This window comes from Peromyscus maniculatus, chromosome 7 (assembly GCF_049852395.1).
Source record: "Peromyscus maniculatus bairdii isolate BWxNUB_F1_BW_parent chromosome 7, HU_Pman_BW_mat_3.1, whole genome shotgun sequence".
NCBI lineage: Eukaryota > Metazoa > Chordata > Mammalia > Rodentia > Cricetidae > Peromyscus > Peromyscus maniculatus.
In genome coordinates this window covers 96,649,876-96,673,631 of record NC_134858.1, presented here as the reverse complement: position 1 = coordinate 96,673,631, position 23,756 = coordinate 96,649,876, and the positions used below count along the sequence as shown (strand labels likewise).

Below are 23,756 nucleotides of genomic sequence, written 5' to 3'. Positions count from 1 at the left end.
GGGCATCTCCTCACAGTGACCACACTCACATTGTGCCTTGTGCTTCTTCATAAGCTCTGTGAGAACAGGGACTGCTTACTCCTGAATGATGTCTGACATCTCACAGCTACACCAGCCATTTCCTGAACCCTTCCCTCCTGTCCTTTGCTGGTTGCTTGGGCTAGGGTGCCATACAGAACTTTTGCCAGAGGAATGGTGTGATGATATTTGAAGCAGGTCTTGCTGCCATGGAAAGCAGGAAGCCCAGCTGAGGTGAAGGTCAATAGTGACTTGGACTGGGGTATTAGCAGGTAGGGGTTCAAAAGTACTAAGGCTCTGGGTTTGTGTTCCCCATTTCTTCACTTCCTTCTCACCCTCCCCCCATCAGTCCCCCTCCCCCTTCTCACTCCTTCTCCTTCACTTTGTAGCCCAGGATGACCTTGAACTTCCAAACCTGCCTCAGCTTCAAGTTCTGGGATTAGCATTCCTGAATTAAATCAGTTTTAAGTCTGATAAACTAAATGTTGGCTATGAGGAGAGTGAAGGGTGATGGTAAGGTTGTGGGTGTGGATACTTGGAAAGTGAAGTTGCCTTAACAAAGATGCTATCACATATTTCATGAAATGACTCTGGTTCTGAAGATCTAGAGTGAAAGGGGATGGATGACTCCTTGTATATCTGATGTGCTTCTGTTCGTCAGAGCAGGCAATGGAATATCTCACAAGCATAATTATATAGCCAATGGTGCTTTAGTGGCAGCGTTCCAGTGAATCACTCCATTGTTGGCCCACGTGTGTTCTCCAGCAGGAGCTAGAACTTCTGTTTTCCCTATGGTGTTGCAAGTCTGTCAGTATTGCAACTCTTTTCTTCTAAGTCAAAGGAAAAACTTACATGATTAATATTTCCTCCCATGGAAATCATGGTCCCTAGGGTCTATTTTTCCCTTCCAGGATGCTTCCCTATGGCTGTTTAGCAACAGGAGATCGCTCTGGCCTCATTGAAGTTGTGAGCACCTCAGAGACAATCGCTGACATTCAGCTGAACAGTAGCAATGTGGCTGCCACAGCCGCCTTCAACAAAGACGCACTCCTGAACTGGCTTAAGGAGTACAACTCTGGGTGAGTCTGTTGTCCTCTCTTTACATGAACACTCAGGCAGACAGTAGTGACCAGACGGAGAACATGTTTGCATGGTTTATTGCCTCAGTCAAGACAGAATGCCTCATGGGCCTTATTAAAATCTTAAAACTTGTACTTTATCTCAAAGTTTAGAAGTGTAAGTATTTTTAAGATAGTGGATTGAAACTGTTGTTTATAGCATCAACTTATATGTGACCATATGAACTTAGGTTTCTAATAGGTTAATTCTTTTAAACGATTTATTTTTGTTTTGTTTCTTGGGGTTTGTTTTGGAGTTTTTTGGGGAGGGGAGAAGTTGGGTAGTCCTGGGTGTCCTTGAGCTCACCATGTAGACCACAGTGATCCTCCTGCCTCTGCCTCTAAAGTGCTGGAATCAAAGGCATGTGCTGTTATTCCCAGCCTTATTGTTATTTCCAAATAAATGTACATGTGTGTATGTGGGTGGGTGTGTGCACATGGGTACAGGTGCCCAGAGAGTCCAGAAGAGGGTTTCAGATGCCCTGCAGCTGGAGTTGCAGGTGGTTGTGGGTGCTGGGAACCAAACTCAGACTCTTTAGGAGAGCCCCAAAATGCTCTTATCTGAGAAGCCATCTTTCTAGCCCTAATAGGTTAATTTTTAAAAGTAAATGAGGTACTCGCTTTGACAGCACATATACTAAAATTGGAATGATACAGAGAAGATTAGCATGGCCCCTGAGCAAGGATGTCAGGCAAATTCGTGAAGCATTCCATATTAAACAAACAAACAAACAAAAAGTAAATGAGTTTATATAGTCTATGATCTCTCCAAACTAAAAGAAAAACATTTAAAATTTTGTTACTGGGTTGGAGATATAGATCAGTTGGTAGAGTGCTTTCCTGATATCTGTAAAGCCATGGGTTTGATCCCTAGGACCAGGGACACTTAGTGACACATGCCTATGACCTCAGCATTCAGGAGGTAGAGGCAGAAGGGTCAGCCTGAGCTCTATAGCCATGAGACCCTGCTTCAATAATAATGTAAGAATAATAAGTTTATTTATGGTTAGGGTGATGGACAACACCACTATTCTAGGAAATACTTGACTGTGAAGGAAAGTGCTTTGCAAGTAATTTTGGCTAAACAGTTCAATTAAAATCAGATTTTAATTTTATCTGATTTGTCCACATTGTTGAGGGACTTTCTCTGAGAATAGAATCAATTTCAGTCTTCCCCAAAGGGTCTGTATCCTAGCTTCTGATTGAGGTCACTGACCAGCATGGTCGAGAAAGACAGTGCTTGACTCTGAAACCTGGATTCTAATCTGAGGCCACCCCAACTGACGTGGCTTCCTCCTGTAATCCCAGCATTTAGGAGTCTGAGGGAGGAGAGAATTACCATGGGTTCCAGGTCAGGCAAGCTCCTTGGTGATTTTTGTGCCAGCCTGGGTTATAGAATAAGACCTTGCCTTTAATAAGCTAAAATATGAAACAAAAGCTAGTTTAAAAAAAAAAAAAAGAGTTCCCAGGCCCCAGGATGATATAACAAAGCCATGGTGGCCTCTCACAATACCATTCATGTAAGCTTAAGCCCCACTGAAACAGGACTCCCAGGAGATAGGAACTTAAATGGCTGAGGCTCTGTGAGGCAGTGTTTTGGATGCCAGCCTGACTCACCTGCCTGTTCTGCACCATGTGGCTCATTCAGCTTTGGAGCTTGGTGGTGTGAGTTTTCTGCGTAGTTAAGAAATACTCAGAAAACTTAGCATGGTTTAGGTCTCATCCCCCTCACTGGAGGCCTGACTCCTATTGCTTCTGTGTCTGTCTCCAGGGATGATCTGGACCGAGCAATTGAGGAGTTCACCCTGTCCTGTGCTGGCTACTGTGTAGCTTCTTATGTCCTTGGAATTGGTGACAGGCATAGTGACAACATCATGGTGAAAAAAAATGGCCAGGTAAGCTGTGCTGCAGGGGCCATGAGCTTGGGTAACGTTAGATTGTGCTTCTCTCTGTCTTTCACCTTCCTCCCAACTCCATTTCTGATGCTGTTTGCTTTACACAGTAGTTATTTTCTCATATCTCCTTTCTCACCCTCCCAAAGGACCTAGGAGACTTAGTTTCAAAAGAAACTGATTTTACACTGGGTGCTGTTGAGGCCAGGGCAAAGGTGCCAGGTTAGAAATGGGGTGAATCAGAAGTTGTAGTATGATCCTGCTATGTACACTGGTACCCAGTGCACCCTCTGTAAGATGCTGGAGAGAATCCAGTTGGCTGTAGTGAAGGGACTTTTCAGAGAGACATAGCAGCTTAAATGCCAGAGTTAGGGGGTAAGAATGACTGAGTTTTTCTTCCTTATGTTTTTAGATTTTATTTATTTTGCATGGTATGTGTGTGCCACTGCACATCCGTGGAGGTGAGAATCAGTTATCTTTCTACCATGTGGGTCCTGGGATTGAAATCAAGTTGTCAAGTTGTCTGGCTTTGTGGCAGTTGACTTTCAAGAGCTTGTCAATAAGTGTGTTGGAAACTTTTTAAGACAGTAAAAGTTAGCCTTTGTAATTTAGAAGATAGATGGTTCTAACCTTGAACAGTGAGCAAGCAATCAAGTATAAGATGGAAGAGACTTTCTAAATTACACTTGTTTTTGTGTGTATGTTTGTTTGTGGGGATCAAATTCAGTCATCAGGCTTAGTAACAAGTTCCTGTACCCATTGAGCCATCTCACCAGCCCTAGTATAGAGTTTTTTTTTTTAAAGACGGGGTCTTACTCTGCAGCTCTGGCTGTCCTGGAACTCATTATGTATAGACTAAGCTGACTTCAGACTCACAGAGGTCCACCTGCCTCTGCCTCCCAAGTGCTGGGGTTAAAGATATGTGCCACCACATCTGGCCCGTGAATAGACATTTTCAGACATTCAAAGTCTCAAGAGCTGGAGCTCATATGCATTGTTTCTGTTGTTCGTTTTTTTTAAGTGGGTTCTCACTAGGCTGGCCCTACCTCTCAGTCCTCCCACTACAACCTTCTGAGTTATAGACCTAAGCCACCATGCTTTGCTTTCTTTGCATCTTTTCTCTGGAGGTTGCCAGAAAAAGGATATCCACCAAAACCAGTCTAAATCAGAAATGGTTTGTCATTTGCAGTGATAGTTGCAGCTATTCTGAGTAGGGATGAGTTGGGGTGGGAAGGGTACTACAGCATCTAGTAGGTAGAGGCCAGAGATGCTAAGCACCCTGTAGTCCGTCAGGTGGGTCCTGTGTAGGCTGTGATGGGGAATGGCTCAAGTGCATAAGGGGAGTCCTGTGTAGGTTGTTATAAAGGGATGTTTTTCTATCCTGACTACTTGCCCCCAAATTACTAACACAGACACTTATTATTATTTATAAATGATTGGCCAATAGCTCAGGCTTGTTACTAGCTAACTCTTACACTTAAATTAACCCATAATTCTCATCTATGTTTAGCCATGTGGCTTGGCACCTTTTCTCAGTATGGCATTCTTATCTTGCTTTTCTTGTGTTTTGCTGGCGACTCTCTGACTCCACCCTTTTCCTTCCCAGAATTCTCCTAGTCTGGCTCTCTCGCTCAATCTCTTCCTGCCCTGCTATCAGCCAGTCATATTTTTATTAACAAATGAGAGTAATACATATTCATAGTGTAGAAAAGAATTGTTCCATGGCAGGCTGTGATCGGGGAATAGTCCACATATATAAGGTGGGTCCTGAACAGGCTGTGACAAGGGAATGGCCCACATATATAAGGTGTGGTCCTATGCAGGCTGTGACAGGGGAATGGCTCAGGTAGGGTGATATATTAAATCGGGGCTTAACACTGCAGAAGTCATACCAAATAAAAACATTTGAGACTCGCTGGGAAAATAAAATCCCATTTGTTTTTTTACAGCTCTTCCACATAGATTTTGGACATATTCTTGGAAATTTCAAGTCTAAATTTGGCATTAAAAGAGAGCGAGTACCTTTTATTCTTACTTATGACTTCATTCATGTCATTCAACAAGGAAAAACGGGAAACACAGAAAAATTTGGCAGGTGAGTATTGCCCTTGTGTCAAAGAGAAATATCAACCACTTCTCTCACCAGCTGGCTCACATTTCCTTAGTCTTTGTAACCTTCCTGTTGCTGTGAAAACGTACTGCCAGAAGAGCAACTTGAAGGAGTAAGAACTTATTTTGGCTCACAGCTTAGGAGTCTTGCAGTGAGGGAGTCATAGTAGCAGGGGTGTGTGTGTCGGCAGAGAGCAGCATGCTGCTGCTCAGTTCCCCATTCTCCAGAATCCCAGCCAGGGAATGGCAGCACCCAGTCCTCCTCACTGATTAAACACACTCATGGTAATCCTACCAGTTCAGAAGTGACCAGAAGAGAGATTGAATCCTAAGCATTTAATAAGTTATTGTGTTTTATTGCGCCTTCTACCTGTTTCAGGAAAGTCTGTCCCCAAACTACCAAGATACTTGGCAGTAAGGTGCTGGGAGAACAAGCATTTTACTGTCATTCTGGGTGGGGAAGAATAAGGAGCCTGGGCTTGAAGCAGGCATTATTGCTTGTATGTTCCCTAGCTCTTATCTTCATGCCTGTGTTTCTTCATCTTAAAATGTGGCCACAAGGAGTTGAAGAGATGGCTCGGTAGGTAATGGTGCTTGTCACCAAGCTTGGGCTCCGAGTTTGATCCCCAGAATCCCATGGTGTGAAGAGAGAACCTATTCCCTCAAGTTGTCCTCTGACCCGCCCCCCACACACAAGTAAATAAATGTAAACAAAAGTTGTTTGTTTTGTTTGTTTGGAGCTGAGGATCAAACCCAGGGCCTTGTGCTTGCTAGGCAAGCTCTCTACCACTGAGCTAAATCCCAACCCCAACAAAAGTTTTAATGTGAGCAAAAGTAAGTGAAGTAGAGGTGTGTATCATGTGGACACTAGACCGCATGCTCAGGAAAGGCTGAAACTGACATTTCTAGTTCTGTGGGAATTGGGTTGGATGGCTCTTGGCCGTCATCGTCTTAAAGGGGAGATAGCGAAACAAGGAGACACAGCATCAACTTGGGTTTTAGGGACTGCAGAAATTAGTACAGTGGAGCCCAGAAGGGTGTTCAGAAATGCCCAGGCGTTAGAACAATCCCTCGTTCAATGTTTTCATGTTTGTGGAAGTGAAAAGCCCAGGTTGTTGCATTGCATTGCCTATTACTATAGAATATTAATTATTTCTGATTTGAAGAGGGGGAGCTTGATTTCTTTAGTAAATTCTAGTCTGGGACTATTTTCAAAGCATCACACGTGAGCTGAAGCTTCTGCTCACGGAGATGCCCTAGCTCTAAAGATATCTGCTGTTTTCCTTTGCAAATGCCCACCACACGCCTGGGGTGCTGCTCGAATTCAAGGTTTCGCCAGTGCTGTGAAGATGCCTATCTGATTTTACGGCGGCATGGGAACCTCTTCATTACTCTCTTTGCACTGATGTTGACTGCAGGGCTTCCCGAGCTCACCTCAGTCAAAGACATACAGTATCTCAAGGTAAAAAGCCCTTTCTCTGTGTGCTCGTTGGACGTGGTGGGCACAGAGCTCAGGTGGAGCTCCATTCTAAATGTCCAAAGGGAACTGGCAAGATGGCCCAGATGGGAGGAGGGTTGCCTGCTGCTAAGTCTGACGGTCTGAGTTCAGTCCCTGGAAAGAGAACAGACTCCTTAAAGATCCCCTCTAACTTACACACACACACACACACACACACACACACACACACACACACACACACACACACACACACACACACGGGTGGGGCATGCACATACACACAAAATAAGTGTAACTAATTATTATTATTATTATTTTTTTTTACAAAGAAGACTTAAGAGATGTCAACCTCCAGCCACAAAATATCCAAAGGGAATGGAACAAAGTCATTTCCTCTGGTTTAAGCCGGGATGAAGGGGAGTGGGGTGGGGGAGGAGGAGTCTGTGAAGTTCACATGAAGGAGCAGTTTCACAAGGAGTTTTTAACTTAGGTGATTTCTCCACAATAGAAGAGGCATGCAGAGGAGGGCACTAGGCTGGGGCTTATTGCCCACACTCTGGATCAGCAGCTGCCTCACACTTTGGTTTCCACTGGTTTGCCTTTGACTTGCTGTGTTAATGGATCCTCAGTCATCTGACCAGAAAACCATGAAACCCTGTCCGACCACACCAGCCTCTTGTAGATTATGATGTTGGCATGTTTCTATCAAGGGTGGATGAAGTCAGACATTTTTCTCTTTCATCTTTAGGACTCTCTTGCCTTGGGAAAGAGTGAAGAAGAGGCACTCAAACAATTTAAACAGAAATTTGATGAGGCACTCAGGGAAAGCTGGACCACCAAGGTGAACTGGATGGCTCACACAGTTCGCAAAGACTACAGGTCTTAGCACTGGCCTTCTCCTAATGTACTGGTCAGTGTGCTTCCTTTCCATTTTGCACTTGCACTAAATTGAACATGACCCTGCCAGAAATGCAAAGGGAATGAAATCCTGAAACTCAGAGTGAGATCAAGAACAAGGCCTCCCACAGAGCCTAATCTGAACCATCCTGATGCCCACCCTCTGTTTCTCGAATGCTTCCAGAACTCATCATGAACATTGTCAACAGCATGGAGGACCCTTTCCTGCTGACCTTGCACGCCGAGGAATGCTATCAGGGACTGTTTGGGATTTTTTTCCCCTCTTCAGTATTTGGTACTTTACCAGGGAGGTGTAAATACTTCTTTTCAGTGTTGTGACCAAGCGCTGCCACTCAGCCAACAACTTACCATGACATTTGGGGGCTGGGGGCTGTTCTGACTGTACAAACGAGGCTTCCAAGAAAGATATCTCCCTTCCCTTTAAATTATGTAAGCTACAAATTACATTGATTATGTTGAACTTATTATTTTTCAAAGGAAATATTTTAAATCTGTGAAAACTCACTAATTTTGTTAATATTTATCTATCATGATAGCATCATTCCAGCCAGACTTGCTGAGAATCTATTGGTGGGGCAAATATAATATATATATATATATGCTGCATATATATTTATAAGATTTCTAGTGGGAGTTCTATATAAAAAGGTGTTTCTTTGGTATTATTCAGCCTGTGTTTTAAAGTTTTACAAAAGCAGAGCTTTTCCTAAGTTACTTTTCAGTTAGCTGTGGATCCAGCTCTTCCATCTGCTTCACTACTGAGGCACATATGAATGCAGTTTCTCTGTGGAGCTCTGAGAGTTCATGTCATAGAACAACACAATACTTGAGCAGTTGTATCCAAGGAAGCGAGCAAATGAAAAGGAATCTATTTATGAAATAAACTCCAAACCCAAATTTCAGTATTTTAGTAATATGCCAGCTGTTCTTACTGTATTTATTAAAATGTATAATAATGTGATTTTTTTTTCCAATAGTATTAGTTCAAATTGAAGTGGATTCATGCCACATGGAAATCTTTTAATTTATTTGTTGAGGTACCATATAGTTAGGGTGCTAGGTGACAAGTAATGTTAACATGTGCAATAGGAACTACTGGTTTGGTGTGTAAATGGATGCTCTTTCTGAGTAGTGGCGGAGTGCTTGCCTTAGCAGCACACGGACTGAGTACTGTCAAGATCCAGCAAAACTACTGCTTCTTCTCCAAAGAAAATTGGGAGCCCTCAATCCTCAATGACACGGGAAAGACAACTGAGTACTTGCCCTGTGACTTCAGTTTTCTATAGGAATTTTATTAAAGATTGTTTAATTTTGTTGTTCTTCTTAATGTTCTCAGTCAAATAAATGGGCGGTTTCGGCTGTTTGGGGGACATGTGGGCCTTTTCTTTGTGGGAAACAGAGTCTTTGGAACCGGCTGCCACTGGGACTCTCCCAAAATGGCCAAGTCAGTAGACAAACCAACCTCAGGAGTGGGATGAGGCTCAGGACCTCTGCCCAGCTTCCTTGCCTCCTAGCTCCACCATGGACAGTCTGTAAGGCCTCTTGGACTGATGGAAGCCTAAGGGGCAGGGTGTTTCCATCAGTCTGCTATTGTAACCCCATTTCCCCTCTCTGCTGTACCGCATTCATGTGTACATGCTTGTGGGAAAGCCAGCCAGAATGGTGTGCTTCAGTAGACAGATACTGACAGATACTCCATCCACGCTTGCTGAATTGCTTGTCTCTAGCTGAGAAAAAAGAGGGAAGGCAGAAAGCCATCCTCCAGATGAGTTAGCACTCTAGACTGTACAAACATCTGCTTGAACAAGGACTGACTAGCCAAGGCCTTGACTTTGAGCAAGCTGTATTCCACAAGCTTCTTAAATAACACCTTTTCTCTCTCTGCCTCTGAGCCAAAGGCCCAGACTCCTTCAGGTTGGCTTTGAGATCTTGGTGAAAGTATTGGGGGATGTCAGGCTAGCGTTAGATTGCCAGGAAGCACCACCCTGCAGAGAGTCAAGAAGCCACATTGTGGACAGTGATTATTCTTTGCCCTAGGGTGTATGTGTTACCGTGTCTCTTCATAATTTATTCAGATAGGTGTCTAATCCCAGCACTCCGGAGAACCAGGAACTCGAGACCATTCTCAGCTACAGTGAATTTGAGGGCAGCTTGAGCTACATGAGACCTCGACTCAAAACAAACCATCAAGTAGAAATGGTTTCTAGTGCTTTCCAATTTAATTTTCAGAAATACTTATATTCCTGCCACCCTAAAATTAGAACTTCTGCCCACAAGCTAGTTCCTATTCCCTTCAGTGACTGAGACACTCTGACAACAAACACCACATAGTCTCCTGTGGTTCAGCAGGTCCCCTTAAAGTAAGTCTTGGAGTTGCTTCTACGTCTGCCATAACCAGCTCATGTTTTGATTCATTGGGCCATACTTAACTCAGGCACTTGTGCCTCAATCTCTGCCGGTAGGTTACTAGGCATTCTTGGAAAATGCTTCTATAAGATTGGCTGTAGGCAGGCCTGTAGGGTATCTCCTTAATTAGTTATTCTTGTGGACAGGCGTGGATCCTGTGGGTGGGTACCACCCCTGGGTTAGGGGTCCTGGGTGCTATGAGAAAGTAAACTCAGCAAGCCAGCAAGCAGCACTCCTCCATGGCTTCTGCTTTAGTTCCTGCCTCCAGGTTCCTGCCCGCTTGAGTTCCTGCCCTGACTTCCTTCAGTGTTCCACAGATGGACTGTGATGTGGAACTATAAGCTGAAATAAACTCTTTCTTCCTCCAAGTTACTTTTGGTCATGGTGTTTTATCACAGACGTAGAAGGCACAAGGAGAAAATCATATCCTCCTATACCACTAACTGAAGTCGGAATAATGTAATTCTATCACCCTCTTAGTAAGTAAACTGGAATAGGCAATTGCTCATACCTGAAAGAGTTTTAGATTTGAGTTGCGAAGCCACTCCATGTGGGAGAACAGGACTTCCCCACTCCTTAGGTTTCTCTGCAGCAATGTCTTCTCTTACTGTATCTTAGAGCGCCTACCTCAAGATCGCGTGTCTGATCTCCACTTCCTCATCTCCCCCCAATGCTCTCAGAGTGCCCAGAGTAAGACACAGAACACCACAACAATCGTCACTAAACAAGTGAATGACTTCAGTGCTTGACCTTTTCCTACTTCATAAAATGAGAGGAGGTAAAGGTTTGAACTCCAAAGACTGAGCACCAGTACTGAGAATCGGGTAGGAGTTTCCTTGGCTCCGAGGTGGTTCCCTAGGTCCATCATATCAGTATTCAGACTCACCTTAAGTCAGCAGGATTCTACCCATGTTAAATTAGAATGTCCTGGAGTGTAGCTGTGCTATTGGTCTTTAAAATAAAGTGTTCTCCCCATAATCTTACTATGCAGCCAGTATTGCAACTGAATTATTGATCTCCCCAATCAATTTCCCCTGTGCTTTCTGGCCCAATAAAAAGCATTTTCTAATATATTGTTTTAATTATTTGCTATGTGCCAGGTAGAAAACACTCCCCCCAACCCCCTGTCTCTGCCTGTGTGTGTGTGTGTGTGATTTTCATGTCAACTCTGAGCTGTCGGGGCCATTTCTAAATAACTCACCCAGATGGTGGCCACTCCTCTCCCAGGTTTTCCTACTACATCACAGCTGCTGCTTTTCCTGGTACAGCCCTGAGTTTCTCTGCAGTGGCCACTGCCGAGGAAGAGCAACCCAGAATGAACAGCAGAATGACAGAAGAGACACTGAGGGACCTATCTTACTGCAAGATCTTTGAGTACTCACACCTCCCACTCTTCACCCTACCCAAGACCTACCTACCCCATCCCTGCCTACCCCAACGTTTAAATCACGAGTTTGTGCTGACCAACTTCACTGGTAGAATAATCTTTAAAGAAATCCCCAAGTCCCACCTGCAGGTTTGGGATCCTTACTAGAGAAAAGTCTCATTAAGACTGCTAATGCCACCACCGCTAGCCTGGTCTACAGTGCAAGATCCAGGAAAGGTACAAAGCTACACAGAGAAACCCTGTCTCGAAAAACCAAAAAAAAAAAAAAAAAAAAAAAAATGCTAATGCCGCTGCGCAATTCCGTCACCTCCTAGAACCCTAGAACCCCAGGCCAGACTCTGCAGTGAGCAGCAGGAGGTGGGACAGATGACTGGAGATGTCTACCCGGTCGACTTGGGCGGGTAATGTGGGTTACATTCGGTTTCTGGAGGGAAGGCAGGGCCCCTGAGAAGGCAAGGGGCACAAACTCTGAACCACTGAACAGGCAGGGTCAGGGAACCCAGCTCAAAAGCAACACTGGGAATTTCCCTTTAACCCCGAGCCGTGCCAGGTTGCCCTGGTAACCTCACTTTGGGGCGGAGCTGGCACGGGGCCAGATGCACCTGCCCTGTTGGATAGGGTAATCCTGGTGCCAGTAGATAGATAACCTAGATGCAAGGGAAGCTGGGGACCCAGAGCGACAGCTGAGTTCCTGTCGCTGCCACCCACTGGACAGCCACCATGGTGCTTCTGCTGGGCTTCCTGCTCCTGTGGGGAGTCGTAGGTGAGTAGAGGCCAGGGCCTCCCTGGGGCCACCAGCGAAGGTCTGGGAAAGGACAGAAGCTGGGAGTGTAGGGAGCCTCTGCAGGGAACTGCTTGGGTGCAGGATGGAAGAGCTGGGAACGGAACTCCGAGATTGGGGGACCGGGGCTTGGGCATGTAAGTGAGCCTCTTGCTTCTTCCCAGGGCACTGTTGCTCAGGGTGCAGAATGTGATTTTTTCTTACCTTGTGTCATGTTAGACTCTCAGTCTCTCCTTGGTGCCTGTCCAGGGATTTCAAATGCTTGGCCATGTCTGGACTGACTGACAGAAGTCCTTATTCATTGGACAGCCAACTGCTCTGAGTCCTGGATGGTTCGGGCTATCTTAAAGAGAGAGGCACTGAATAGACATGCTCTTAGGTTTCAAGACCAACCAACCACAGTCAGGACTGCTAACTAAAAGGTGAAACAACAAGAAAGTGGTTCTCTCTCTTACAGGCCCAGAGCAGAATGCAAAAGGGGCTCTGCTTGTTGCTTCAAGTCCATAATGCATTGGCTGATGGCTTTTTTTTTTTAAACAAGACTGAACAACTTGGTAATTCCTAAAGGATACACCAAAATACATTATGTTCCTGTGTCCTCTCTTGTGGTGGGGAGGTGTGGGAGGGGATTAAAAATGAAAGGACCAATCACCTGTATGATGTATGCCTGTGATCCCAGCACTTAAACTGAGGCAGGAGGATGGTGAATCTGTGGACAACCTGGCTTACATAGAGAGCCCCCTGTTATTAAATGTCCTGAGTTCTGATAGCCTTTCTGTGGGAATGGTTTATGTTTAATGCTTCCATTAAAATCTTTATTACACTCCTGGATGCCACAGATAGCAGCAGTCAGTGCTCTTTTACCAAGCCTCTTTGTTATCTGAGTCTACATGGCTGCGCCCACCTTCTGGATTCATTTTAAGCTTGGCTGAAATTTCCAGCAATGTTTCCTGAAAAGATAAAGGGACAATTACCAGTTTACCTGGTCCATTCACAGTCAAGCTGGAGTTGAAAAACACTGTGTTCTCTGGGAAAAAATAGATTAGAGCTATCTAAAGCAGAAATGTGGAAGGCGGTGAGTCACCTATAATAATATCTGCCCTGAAATTGAGGTTTTTTTTTTTTTTTCCTAGAAAGTGCCATTTTGATAGGCACAGTCTTAACCGAGGACATTCTGATACTGAACACGAATTCTACTCTTTGGAATCTGATTCCCACCCCTTCCACTCTCTGAAGCTGCCAAGTCCACTGAGGTCACATCCAATGAATCACACTTCCCGTTTCTATAGCCTGTCAGCTTGAATGGCATATCTGAACTCTTGACATTCAACTCTAGGATAACTCTAGGGTTCTTTTCTCATCATTTCTGTGTGGGGGTCTAAATACCTCAGATACCGTGATGTCCATATCTCTTTCAAGATTTAGGGAATTTAGCCGGGTGGTGGTGGCACACGCCTTTAATCCCAGCACTCAGGAGGCAGAGGCAGGCGGATCTCTGTGAGTTCGAGGCCAGCCTGGTCTCCAAAGCGAGTTCCAGGAAAGGCGCAAAGCCAAAAAAAAAAAAAGATTTAGGGAATTTTCTCTCCCTCCCTCCCTCCCTTCCTTCTTTCCTGGGGACTGAATCAAGGGCCCTGAGCATGCTGTGAAATACTCTGCCACTCAGTTGCATTTCCAGCCCCACCCCCTTTTTTCTATTTTAACTGCATTCAATAAATATTTATTTATAGGTTAACTACTAAGTCCTAGGAATTACATGAAGTGATTTAAAGGATAAAAAAAGAAAGGAAGAAAAGTTTGTTTCCAGGTTTTCATTTTCTGTCATATGTATCCCCTTTAAAATTTTTAATTAAGATACAATTGCAATATTTCCCTATTCTTCTCCTTCCCCCTTTCCGTCCCATGTCCCCTGCTCTCTCCCAAATCCATGAACCACCTTCTCTTTAATCACTCTTGTTACGTATACAGGTAAATGAATAAACATAAATACAGCCTGCTGAGTCCATTCAGTATTACCTGCATGTTGATGCTTCAGGGGTGACCATTTGGTACTGGATAAACAATTAGGGAGCTCATTCCTTGGGGAGACTAACTCTCCCTCTCTCCGCAGCAGTTAGTTGCTTGAAGCTCTTCACCTAGGGGTGGGGTCCTGTGAGATTTCCCCCATCTGTGTCGGGATGTCAACTGGAGTTGATATTGTTCAGGTCTTCCTTAGGCAGCCATGGTGTTGAGACTTGGGACCTGTCACTTCCCTGTCATGGCTGAAAGGCACAATCTCACAGCAGACTTCCTCAGGCCCTTCATCTCACCATCTTTCTGCCCCATCTCCCATGATGGTCACTGAGTCTTTGTCTCACTAAGCAGCTAGATTGGCCTTGAACTTGATCCTCCTGCTTCAGCCTTTCTAGAGACTAGATTACTAGTGCCTAGTGGAGTGATTCGTATTATTTTCTAAAGTGGAAGAAAAGGTGAGAAATTCCACTTGTTTTGCCAGAGGAATCTCAATTTGGCATCTGCATGTTGAGTTCTTGGGAGTGGGTAGAAATATGCCATTTTTATTGAGAAGAAGGATGAGCATTTTTTAATTGTTATTTTATGTGTGGGGGTGTTTTGCCTGCATGTATGTCTGTGCACGGTGAGTGTGCCTGGTGCCCACTGAGGCTAGAAGAGGGCATCAGACCCCCTGCAACTGTAGTTTCAGAAGGTTTTAAGCCTTCATGTAGATGCTGGGACCTGAACCTAGGTCCTCTAGAAGACCAGCCAGTAATCTTAAACTAGGAACCATCTCCCTAGGCCCATGATGAAAATAACTTAATTGGGATTGAAGTTTTGTGGTTCTCCAGGAAGAGTGTGTCTGTGAGGAGAGGACAGAAGCTCGGATCATGATCCAATTCAGAAAATACTTATACGAGATCTATATGCACATTTTTTAATCTCTTAACTGTTTTTCTGTTATAAATTACATTTCCCTCATCCTAGTTTATGAATTATGTACATAAAATTTTTGTAAGCAATCATAGTCATGATGGAAGAAATTTGGGGCTAAAAGTATATGATATGGGGCTGGTGAGATAGCTCAGTGGTTAAGAGCGCTGGTTGCTCTTCCAGAGGTCCTGAGTTCAATTCCCAGCAGTCACATGGTGGCTCACAACCATCTTTAGTGGGATCTGATGCCCTCTTCTGGCATAAAGGCATGCATGCAGATAGAGCACTCATATACATAAGAGCGAGATCCAGGACAGGCACCAAAACTACACTCAAAAAAACCAAAGGGGGGGGGAGAATATGATACATATTTGTGGATCAGACATTGTGATGGTGCTGGGAGAAATCTCTGCAGTCCTGTGGGCACGCCTTCAGTCCAGAGTGAGGAATCAGTTGCTGCCCCAGCTGTGCTACCAGACAGAGCAAGGCAGGGGCCATGCAAGAACACTGCTGTTTCGATGATGCTCCTGGGCCTTCCTGGCTTCAAAGGTTGGTTACTGCCGATGCAAATGTAGGTCCTCAGCTCGCCTGACAGGCACTTTACCTGCTGCCGAGCCATCTCCCATTTCTCCTTCAGCTTTTTAAAGACTCTACACTTAAGTAGAATGTGGTGGAACGCTTGCCCAGTGTGTGTGAGGGTCTGGGTTCACTCTCCAGCACTACAAAAATAAATACATTAAAAAAAAAAAAGTTGTAGCCGGAAGTTTCTTGGTCCCGCCCAGCCCCAAGGTCCTGCAGCCACTTATAAAATAATCACTCAGAGGCTTATATTAATTACAAACTGTGTGGTCTATGGCTTCAGCTTCTGGCTAGCTAGCTTTCATCTTAAATTAATCCATTCCTATTAATCTATATGTTGCCACGTGCCCGTGGCGTTACTGATCTGCTGGCATTTTGTTGCTCCTTGGGTGGTGGCTGGCATCTTCCCACTCTGCCTTTCTTCCCTTACTATCTCTTGGATTTTCCTGCCTGGCTCCTTCCTGCCCTGCCATAGACCAACACAGCTTCATTTATTATCCAGTGGAAGCCATATATATTCACAGTATACAGAAAGACATCCCATAGCACAAAGTATGGTTAAAAAAAAACTTTTTAGGTGGGTTTGGTTGCATATACCCATAATTCCAACATTGGAAAAGCTGAGGCAGGAGTCTGGAGCCAGCTTGGGCTATATAATGAGACCCTGTCTCAAGAAAACAGAAAACAACAACAAAAATCCTGACAACTTTGAGTTGAAATACAGCAGTCATACACAGAACAGCACACAGTTCAGAGGTTTCTTGGGGTCCAGGTCAGAGCATCATCACAAAGCGAGCCAACATATCTAAGTACCTCCCTCCCAGATTAGGAAATAGAGCAGAATGCACGTCTCAGAAGCCGGCTCCTTCCAGGCCTGTCCTAATGCTTCTGATTTCGGGCAAGGCAGGCTTGTGCTAATGTCTGGCGTCTACAGGACTGTGCAGCAGGCCTTTGTGCGGTTTCCATGTTCAGGGTTGCAGGTTTGTTCAGGCAGTGGGCTGGTAGTTGATTCACATGTGTAGCTGAATGGAGTTCTGTTCTTCGACTCCAAGACAGTGAGTCCCAGGTTCTGGTGTCCACGGACACCTTTCCTGCAGTCCTTTGCTGCTGTTCATATATTTTAGTGCAGTGGGTGAGCTTTTCTGGACCTATGGATGGCCTGAATTTGACTCACTCTTCTCTGTGCACCCTCCCTCCCTTTGCTTGCACTTGGGTTAGGTGTGGAGAAGGCTGGACACCCCCTCCAGAGCTAAGCACCCAGTCCTTGTGAGGGAGTCAAGTCCCAATGCTTGAGGGTGGGACCTGTAAATAAATTCCTATAATAGAGAAAATGCTGGTGTGATCTGGTCTCCACTTTGATCCGTGGTCCTTGGGGTCCCACTGAATTAATTCTGATGAGATAGGAGAGAAGAGGTAATACTGCCCGTGGGGACAGAAGGGCGTGGTGACCCGAAAGATTTGCTTTGGGAAATAGTCAGAGGGCTCTTGAATGGAGGCAGCAGAGTCAGGAAGGGCCAGAACATCCCACAGGTGCTCTTACCGGTCTTCGTCACTGTTGCCCGCTTTGATCCGTCCCTTCCTTCTAGATTTAATGTGTGCTGTTGCGGTTTTAGGACAGCAGGGACTTCTCGTCTGTGCTCGCATTCACTTGTGCTTCATGTCACTTTCCTCCTCCACTCTTTAGACGTGTGAGCTTTGTTTCCCTTGTTTCATAACGACTTTCACCAGGTTTGAAGGTCACTGGGGACTAACTCCTCCCTCGTAACCAGTGTCCTCAAAAACCAGGACTGAATGAAACACTGTGACTCTGCTTGCCTCTCAGAAAAACTGGACCTAAGTGTCATGGACTCTAAGACTTGACTCTTTTGTTTGTTTGGTTTGGTTTGGCTTTTGGGTTTTTTGAGACAGGGTTTCTCTGTGTAACAGTCCTGACTGTCCTGGAACTCACTCTGTAGACCAGACTGGCCTCGAACTCACAGAGATCCACCTGCCTCTGTCTCCAGAATGCTGGAATTAAAGGTGTGTGCCACTACTGACCAGCTGAGACTTGACTTTCTAAATTGCCCCAAAGATCACAAGGCTATTGCCCGTAAGCGTCAGAGGTGTTCCTGTAAAGGGTAAAGTGACAGTATTGTCCCTTAATTTTAGAGTTTATCCAAATATGTCTGTCAACCACCTGAACAGGAAAACCGTCTCAGAAAAACTGCTCAAGACACAATATATAGTATAGTGCCAATCGAAACAGGGAAGTGATCACAGTGCCCTCCCTCACCCTATGAGAGTCCTTTCCTCCACAATTGTGGTGATTTGAAAGAAAATGGCCCCTAAAAGGAGTGGCACTATTGGGAGGTGTGTCTTTGTTGTGGTGGGTGCGGCCTTGTTGGAGGAAGAATGTCACTGTGAAAGCAGACTTTGAGGTTTCATATATGCTCAAGCCACATCCTGTGTCTCCGTTCACTTCCTGTTGCCTGTGTAAGACGTAGAATTCACAGTGACCTCTCCAGCATCATGTCTGCCTGCTCACCACCATGTCTCACCATGATGATAATGAACTGAACCTCTGAACTATTAGCTACCCAATTAAATGTTTTCATTTATAAGAGTTGGTCATGGTGTCCCTTAACAGCAATAGAAACTCCAACTAAGACAACAATGGTCCCTTTAGCTGCTGCTCACTCCACCTTGACAATGCCTCATGTCATAATAACTGAAGCTGTTACTGCAGGGGTCTGAGAAAACACTGAAGGAAGACCCCAGACTCAAACAGTATGCAAGAGCAAAGAGCGTTTATTTACCAGCATCTGTGGGGTGGGTTGTTCACCTGCACAAAATGGCAATGACCCTGAGAGGAGCGTACAGGCTTCTTTTAAGCACAGCTAGGGGGATTTCAGGAACAGTTAGGTCATCTCAAACAACTGGTCAAGCAAGCAGCAATTACACTATTATATTTTTGATTGGCTGAGGTTTTAGTTTTTCCATCTTTGGTGTACTGGGGCAAGTCAAGACCTGTTTCAGGGGGTTACAGAAACTGTCCTTTTGGGGCACTGTCTTGTGATGCTGTGGGGGCTGGCTCAGGCCTCGTACATGCTTCCTTCCTCCTCCCTGCAGTCAGGGGTGGTGTTGACTAATGGTCTTTTGTTGGAAAAAAAATTTGTTTGCTCTTAAAAAACTGAAACCTAGATCCGGTTGTAAAATGGGGAAAATTTAGACCTCTCACTACATGAACTTTTACAGATGCAAAACCAAAGAAACTGATAAATGAAAGCCTTTTTCAAACACATTGGTAGGAAGATTGGGTAGGGGAATTGCAAAGTGGTGTCAGTCTAAGATGTTCTCTGACGACATTCTCAGCTTTGGGGTTAGTAGAAGCTAATGCTCTATTAACACATTCCAAAGGTTTAGTGCGATCACCAAGAGGATGTTGGCTCAGACACAGGTGGGCAATGAATGGCTATAAAGAGCATTATCCTAAGACATTCTAAGGTAACTTTAGCTCTTGAAGGGAGGGGGTGGAGCAAGGAGAGAATGGACATTCCAACTCTCTACAATCACAGAAATTCTAATCCATGGCTAGACTCTTAAAGACTCTTTGAAGCCAGGTGTGGTGGTACAGGCCTTTAATTATAGCACTCAGGAGGCAGAGACAGGTGGATTTCTGGGAGTTCAAGGCCAGCCTGGCCTACAGAGTGTTGGTTATTATGCGGCGCAATGTTATTCATTAAGCAGCACTGTTTACCATGTGAAAAAAGCCACAGGGTACAACAAATCCCACTATAAGAGTTTATTAGGGGAAGGGGACAGAAAGGATGTGATAGGACTATGGGAATGGAATGACTGTGCAGGAAGAAAGGGGAGGGATAGATGGAACCCGCTTGTTTATAGGTTCCTCCTGTACATGCGCATATGGATTTATGTAGCTATGCCACGCATGCGCATAGATTGTGTGATCACTCTGCTGGCAAATTATGTGATCATGCAGCACACGGATTGCGTAGGACGTAAGGCCCTGGGATGACTAATCTTTTTGCCAGCACATGCATGGTCATGGAGGCATGGCTAGGAATCCTATCACAGAGCAAGTTCCAGAATAGCCATGGTTACAATGAGAAACCCTGTTTCAAATCCCCCTCTCCCCATAAAAAAAGACTTTCACATGGGTGTGGCTTTTTCCCTGGGAACTTCAGTGTACATTAGAATGAGTGAAAACATGTGTTGTGTGACAAAATTTTTCCTGGGGAGACAGTACACACATGATTACTTACCCCAAATAGCCCATGACAGACCAAGGTGAACAATGAGTTTTATTGGGGTTACTTAGAAATGACTCAAAGATAACTGTATAACCGAAGTCCACCCCAGCATGAGTGGCAGCTCACAAAGCTGGTAACCTGGAGCTCACTGCACAGCTTGCAGGCAGCTCAGCAGCTTGGAGTGTCCTTTCCAAGTGACTCTGGTCTAAACCTCCTCCTGGCAGCTCAGCTGCTTTGGGCTTCTTCGAAGCGGCTGGTCTGGTCTCAGTCTTCTTTGCAACTTGGCTTGTCTGAGAATGACTCTCAGCAACTTTATTGCTTACTCTGAGAGGGAGGAGCCTCCTAAATCATGTCAGTTTCAGGGACTTCCTGCAGCTATTTTGAGTTGTTCCCCCCCCCCCCATTTGAGGAGCTTCCCTGCAGAATGGAATGTTTCAGTGGCAGAGGAAACTGTTATACAACAATGTTCAAACCATTCCTCTGTCTTTGCTTTCTTATAACAAGGAAAACTTCATCCATTGTTCATCGGCTTAGGAGCCCAAGAGCTCTGCTCAAGATTATCTTCAGCTACATCAGGAGTTTGAGGTGATCCTACATGAGATCCTGTCTCACAAACAATAAGAACAAAAATCTAAATAGATAAATACCAGTAGAAAAAAAAAGTCAAAATACTAAAAGTATAGTTGAAAGAATAAAAAAGGGGCTGGGCGGTGGTGGCACACGCCTTTAATCCCAGCACTTGGGAGGCAGAGAAAGGCGGATCTCTGTGAGTTCGAGGCCAGCCTGGGCTACAAAGTGAGTTCCAGGAAAAGCGCAAAGCTACACAGAGAAACCCTGTCTTGAAAAACCAAAATAAAATAAAAATTTTTAAAAATAAAAAAGGGAAAAGATTTCCCAATAATGTAAAAATTGATAAATAATATTAGATGAATATATGAAGAATAATAGAAGATAGCATAAAATATTTTAGTACAGTAAAGTGAAAATACCACTAAAGTGTAGTTAAAAACAAAGAAATGGGAGAGCTGGAGAGATGGTTCAGTGGTTTGGAGCATGGCTGCTCTTCCAAAGGACCCAGGTTTGAATCCTAGCTCCTACCTGGTGTCTCACAACTGTCTATAACTCCAGGAGAATCTGGTGCTCTCTTCTAGCCTCCACGGGCATTGCATGCACATGGTACACAGACATACATGCAAACAGAACTCCCATACATGTAAAATAAAAATAATTAAATCTTGAAAAACAAAGCAAACAACAAACAGCAACACAAAACAAAAACTTGAGGTACTGGAGCAGCTTCTTTGGGGTCCCTGAAAATGACAGATGGCCAGTTATCTGCACGCGAGTCGAGTGACTCGGGGACATGTAGACTCGTGGACAAGTGTCCCCTGCCTGCCATAGCTGTCTCCTCCTTAGGGGCTTCCCCTCTTCATACCCCAGGGGCCTCCACGTGGCCACACTTAGCTTTTCAGTCTGTGGACTGGGCAGGTACTGCCTCTCCACCTCCATTCTGAGGCGGCTGTTTCAGCTGAGGAGTGTTTCCTATGTCCACTGGGATGGGAGACACAACCACGGCACGGAGATCCATACCAGCAGAAGACCATTTTCAACCCACTACCTGTTGCTTTTCCTGCTGAGGGCTGCAGCTGTGGACAGCACGTCGTGGACTGGAACCTCATGGTTCTCAGGCTCTGCAGCAGTGAGCCACAGACTCCTGAAATGGTCCGTCTGTTGACTCCATGCTTGGGACCATCACTCTAAAGTCATTCCCAGTTGATGAAGTCTGTTCCTGGCCACCAAGGGCAGGGCAGCCTCTCCCTATGTGAATCACAGCCTGATCTGAGACTCTTGCCACTGTGTCCAATCCTTCCACTCTTCATACCTGACACCAGGGTTGTCTCTCACACCGGGCAATGCTAGACGAATTTTAGGAGGGTCGTCAGTTGTACACAATAGGATCCCTCCCAAGATGATGTCTGTCCACTGCTTGCCAAGTCATACAGAGCAGCAAGATAGGATCCCTTTCCATGACTAACCCATCTGCCAGAGGAACCACTGTCTCACCAGACCGGGTGACTTCATTTGAGACTTCTGAGGCCTGTGAACTGGCCTGGAGGGCAGGCTCGTGAGTCTCTTCTCCCCAGGATCCCTGGCTGACTCTTTGAATGAGGCTTCTGCTTCCCCGTCCTGGACCAGGCAACTGAGCAGCAGCTCAGCTTGACTTCTCTGTGGAGCCGCCCATCTTGTCCTTGGTACTCTTCATCTGCTCTGTATCTACCTTTGTGAGATTCAGAAACTCTTCCTCTTTGGAACAGGGTCTGCTCTTTCTTGTCTTTGTCAGGGTCACATGGAGGCAGCAGCATCTCGGCTGCCATCTTATGTGGAAGTCCTTCCCCTTTAGTAGACCTTACTTTTTTAGAGTCGTTTTAGCTTTATAGCAAAATTGAGCACAGAGTATAGAGTGCCCCTTTGCACCCTCTGCTCCCCCCCCATATGCACAGCATCCCCAGAGGAGTAATGCACCGTCCCCAATGCCTGAGGACCACCCCAAGACCGCATATTGTATTAGGGTTCACTCTTGATGCCAACTATCCTATGGGTTTGGATCAATCTATCTTAAGAAGTAGTTGCCGGGCGGTGGTGGTCCACGCCTTTAATCCCAGCACTCGGGAGGCAGAGCCAGGCGGATCTCTGTGAGTTCAAGGCCAGCCTGGGCTACCAAGCGAGTTCCAGGAAAGGCGCAAAGCTGCACAGAGAAACCCTGTCTCGGGAAAAAAAAAAAAAAAAAAAAAAAAAAGTAGTCACCATTTCCACAGAAGGCTTTTACTGCCCTGCTCCGGTTCCAGCTTCCCTCTCCGCTAACCGCTGGCAGCCACTGATACTTTCACTCTCCTTCTGGTTTGACCTTGTGCAGACCGTCTTAGAGTTGAATCACGGTGTGCAGCCTTTTCAGATGGCCGTCTTTCACTTTATCGCGTTTACGATTCCTCCGTTTCTATAGCTGGACTTTACACTTGGCTAACTCACCCGGGAGCCCTGCTGCGTCTTCGTGGCAAAGACACGCCCTGGAGGGACTTGATGCAGGTGGTTTTGATCTCAGACTTAGGTGCTTGTCTGTCAGGATTCTCGAGTGGGAAGGCCCTGGCTCTTCCTCTGTAGTTAATAAGTGCACACTTCTTATTATCTGTAGAACGTGACTGACTTCTGTACCTGCCAATTTCCAACATCTTCCTGAAATGATTATTACTGTGGTTTTGCCAAATGGCGCCAATGATGACTTTCTAACTTAAACTTTTAAGTGAAATTTTGTTTACTCTTCACTGATTTTGTGCTTCTTTTTTGCTTTTCTCTAAGATTTTCCTCACTCTAAAAAAATTTTGGAATTCTTATATAAAGCTTCACGGGCTCTAACTACCTATAATTTAAGGCTCACAGAAGGAAGGAGGTCACCAGAGACTCTTTAGACCAACAAACAGCTTAAATTGCAAAACCTAATTAAAGAAACGAGGTCACTTCCTGGCCTGGCTTCCAAACCTTTTCCCTCCCGCTCTTTTTCATCTTTAGTACTGCTCCTTTGGGGAGCAGAAACAGGCTTTCTCGTGTCTCAGTGGGAAGTGACATCAGGGGCCAAACACTACTCCGGGGTGAACCCTTGCCACTTTGATGCACAAATGCAAGACAGGCTGGGCGGGAAAGAAGCTCTTTAGGTCCAAGTGACTTGAAAAGGGAGATAAAAGGGAGCGGAAGCCAGCAACTGTTATTTCAGTCACTGCTAGCCTGGGACAGGGCTGTTTGTTGTTGATATAATCTCAGTGCTGAGCACTTAACTGCGTCCCGCAAATACTGGAGGCTTAATCGTTGCTGCATACTCTACCACACTCTGAGTACAAGTTGGAATAAAAACGATAAGAAGACTG

At 45.2% G+C, this 23,756-nt stretch overlaps 2 protein-coding genes and 1 non-coding gene across 3 annotated transcripts in view; all 3 read left to right on the top strand.

The window, feature by feature from the left end:
- Pik3cb (phosphatidylinositol-4,5-bisphosphate 3-kinase catalytic subunit beta) overlaps window positions 1-8,836 on the top strand; it is a 117,725-nt gene extending 108,889 nt beyond the window's left edge. Inside the window, exons 20-24 of the mRNA XM_076576883.1 lie at window positions 930-1,097; window positions 2,908-3,031; window positions 4,978-5,123; window positions 6,467-6,599; window positions 7,345-8,836. Of these exons, the coding sequence (XP_076432998.1) occupies window positions 930-1,097; window positions 2,908-3,031; window positions 4,978-5,123; window positions 6,467-6,599; window positions 7,345-7,482 (709 nt within the window). The 3' untranslated portion in view covers window positions 7,483-8,836. The remainder of the gene's footprint in view (window positions 1-929; window positions 1,098-2,907; window positions 3,032-4,977; window positions 5,124-6,466; window positions 6,600-7,344) is intronic.
- LOC121831183 (U6 spliceosomal RNA) lies at window positions 1,750-1,856 on the top strand. Its single transcript, XR_006074570.1, has one exon. It is a non-coding gene; the product is annotated as a U6 spliceosomal RNA (small nuclear RNA).
- Window positions 8,837-11,953: 3,117 nt separating the features above from the next.
- The window catches only part of LOC102907200 (coxsackievirus and adenovirus receptor homolog), a 46,322-nt gene continuing 34,519 nt past the window's right edge, over window positions 11,954-23,756 (top strand). The window contains exon 1 of the mRNA XM_006975147.4: window positions 11,954-12,070. Within this exon, the coding sequence (XP_006975209.2) occupies window positions 12,028-12,070 (43 nt within the window). The 5' untranslated portion in view covers window positions 11,954-12,027. The remainder of the gene's footprint in view (window positions 12,071-23,756) is intronic.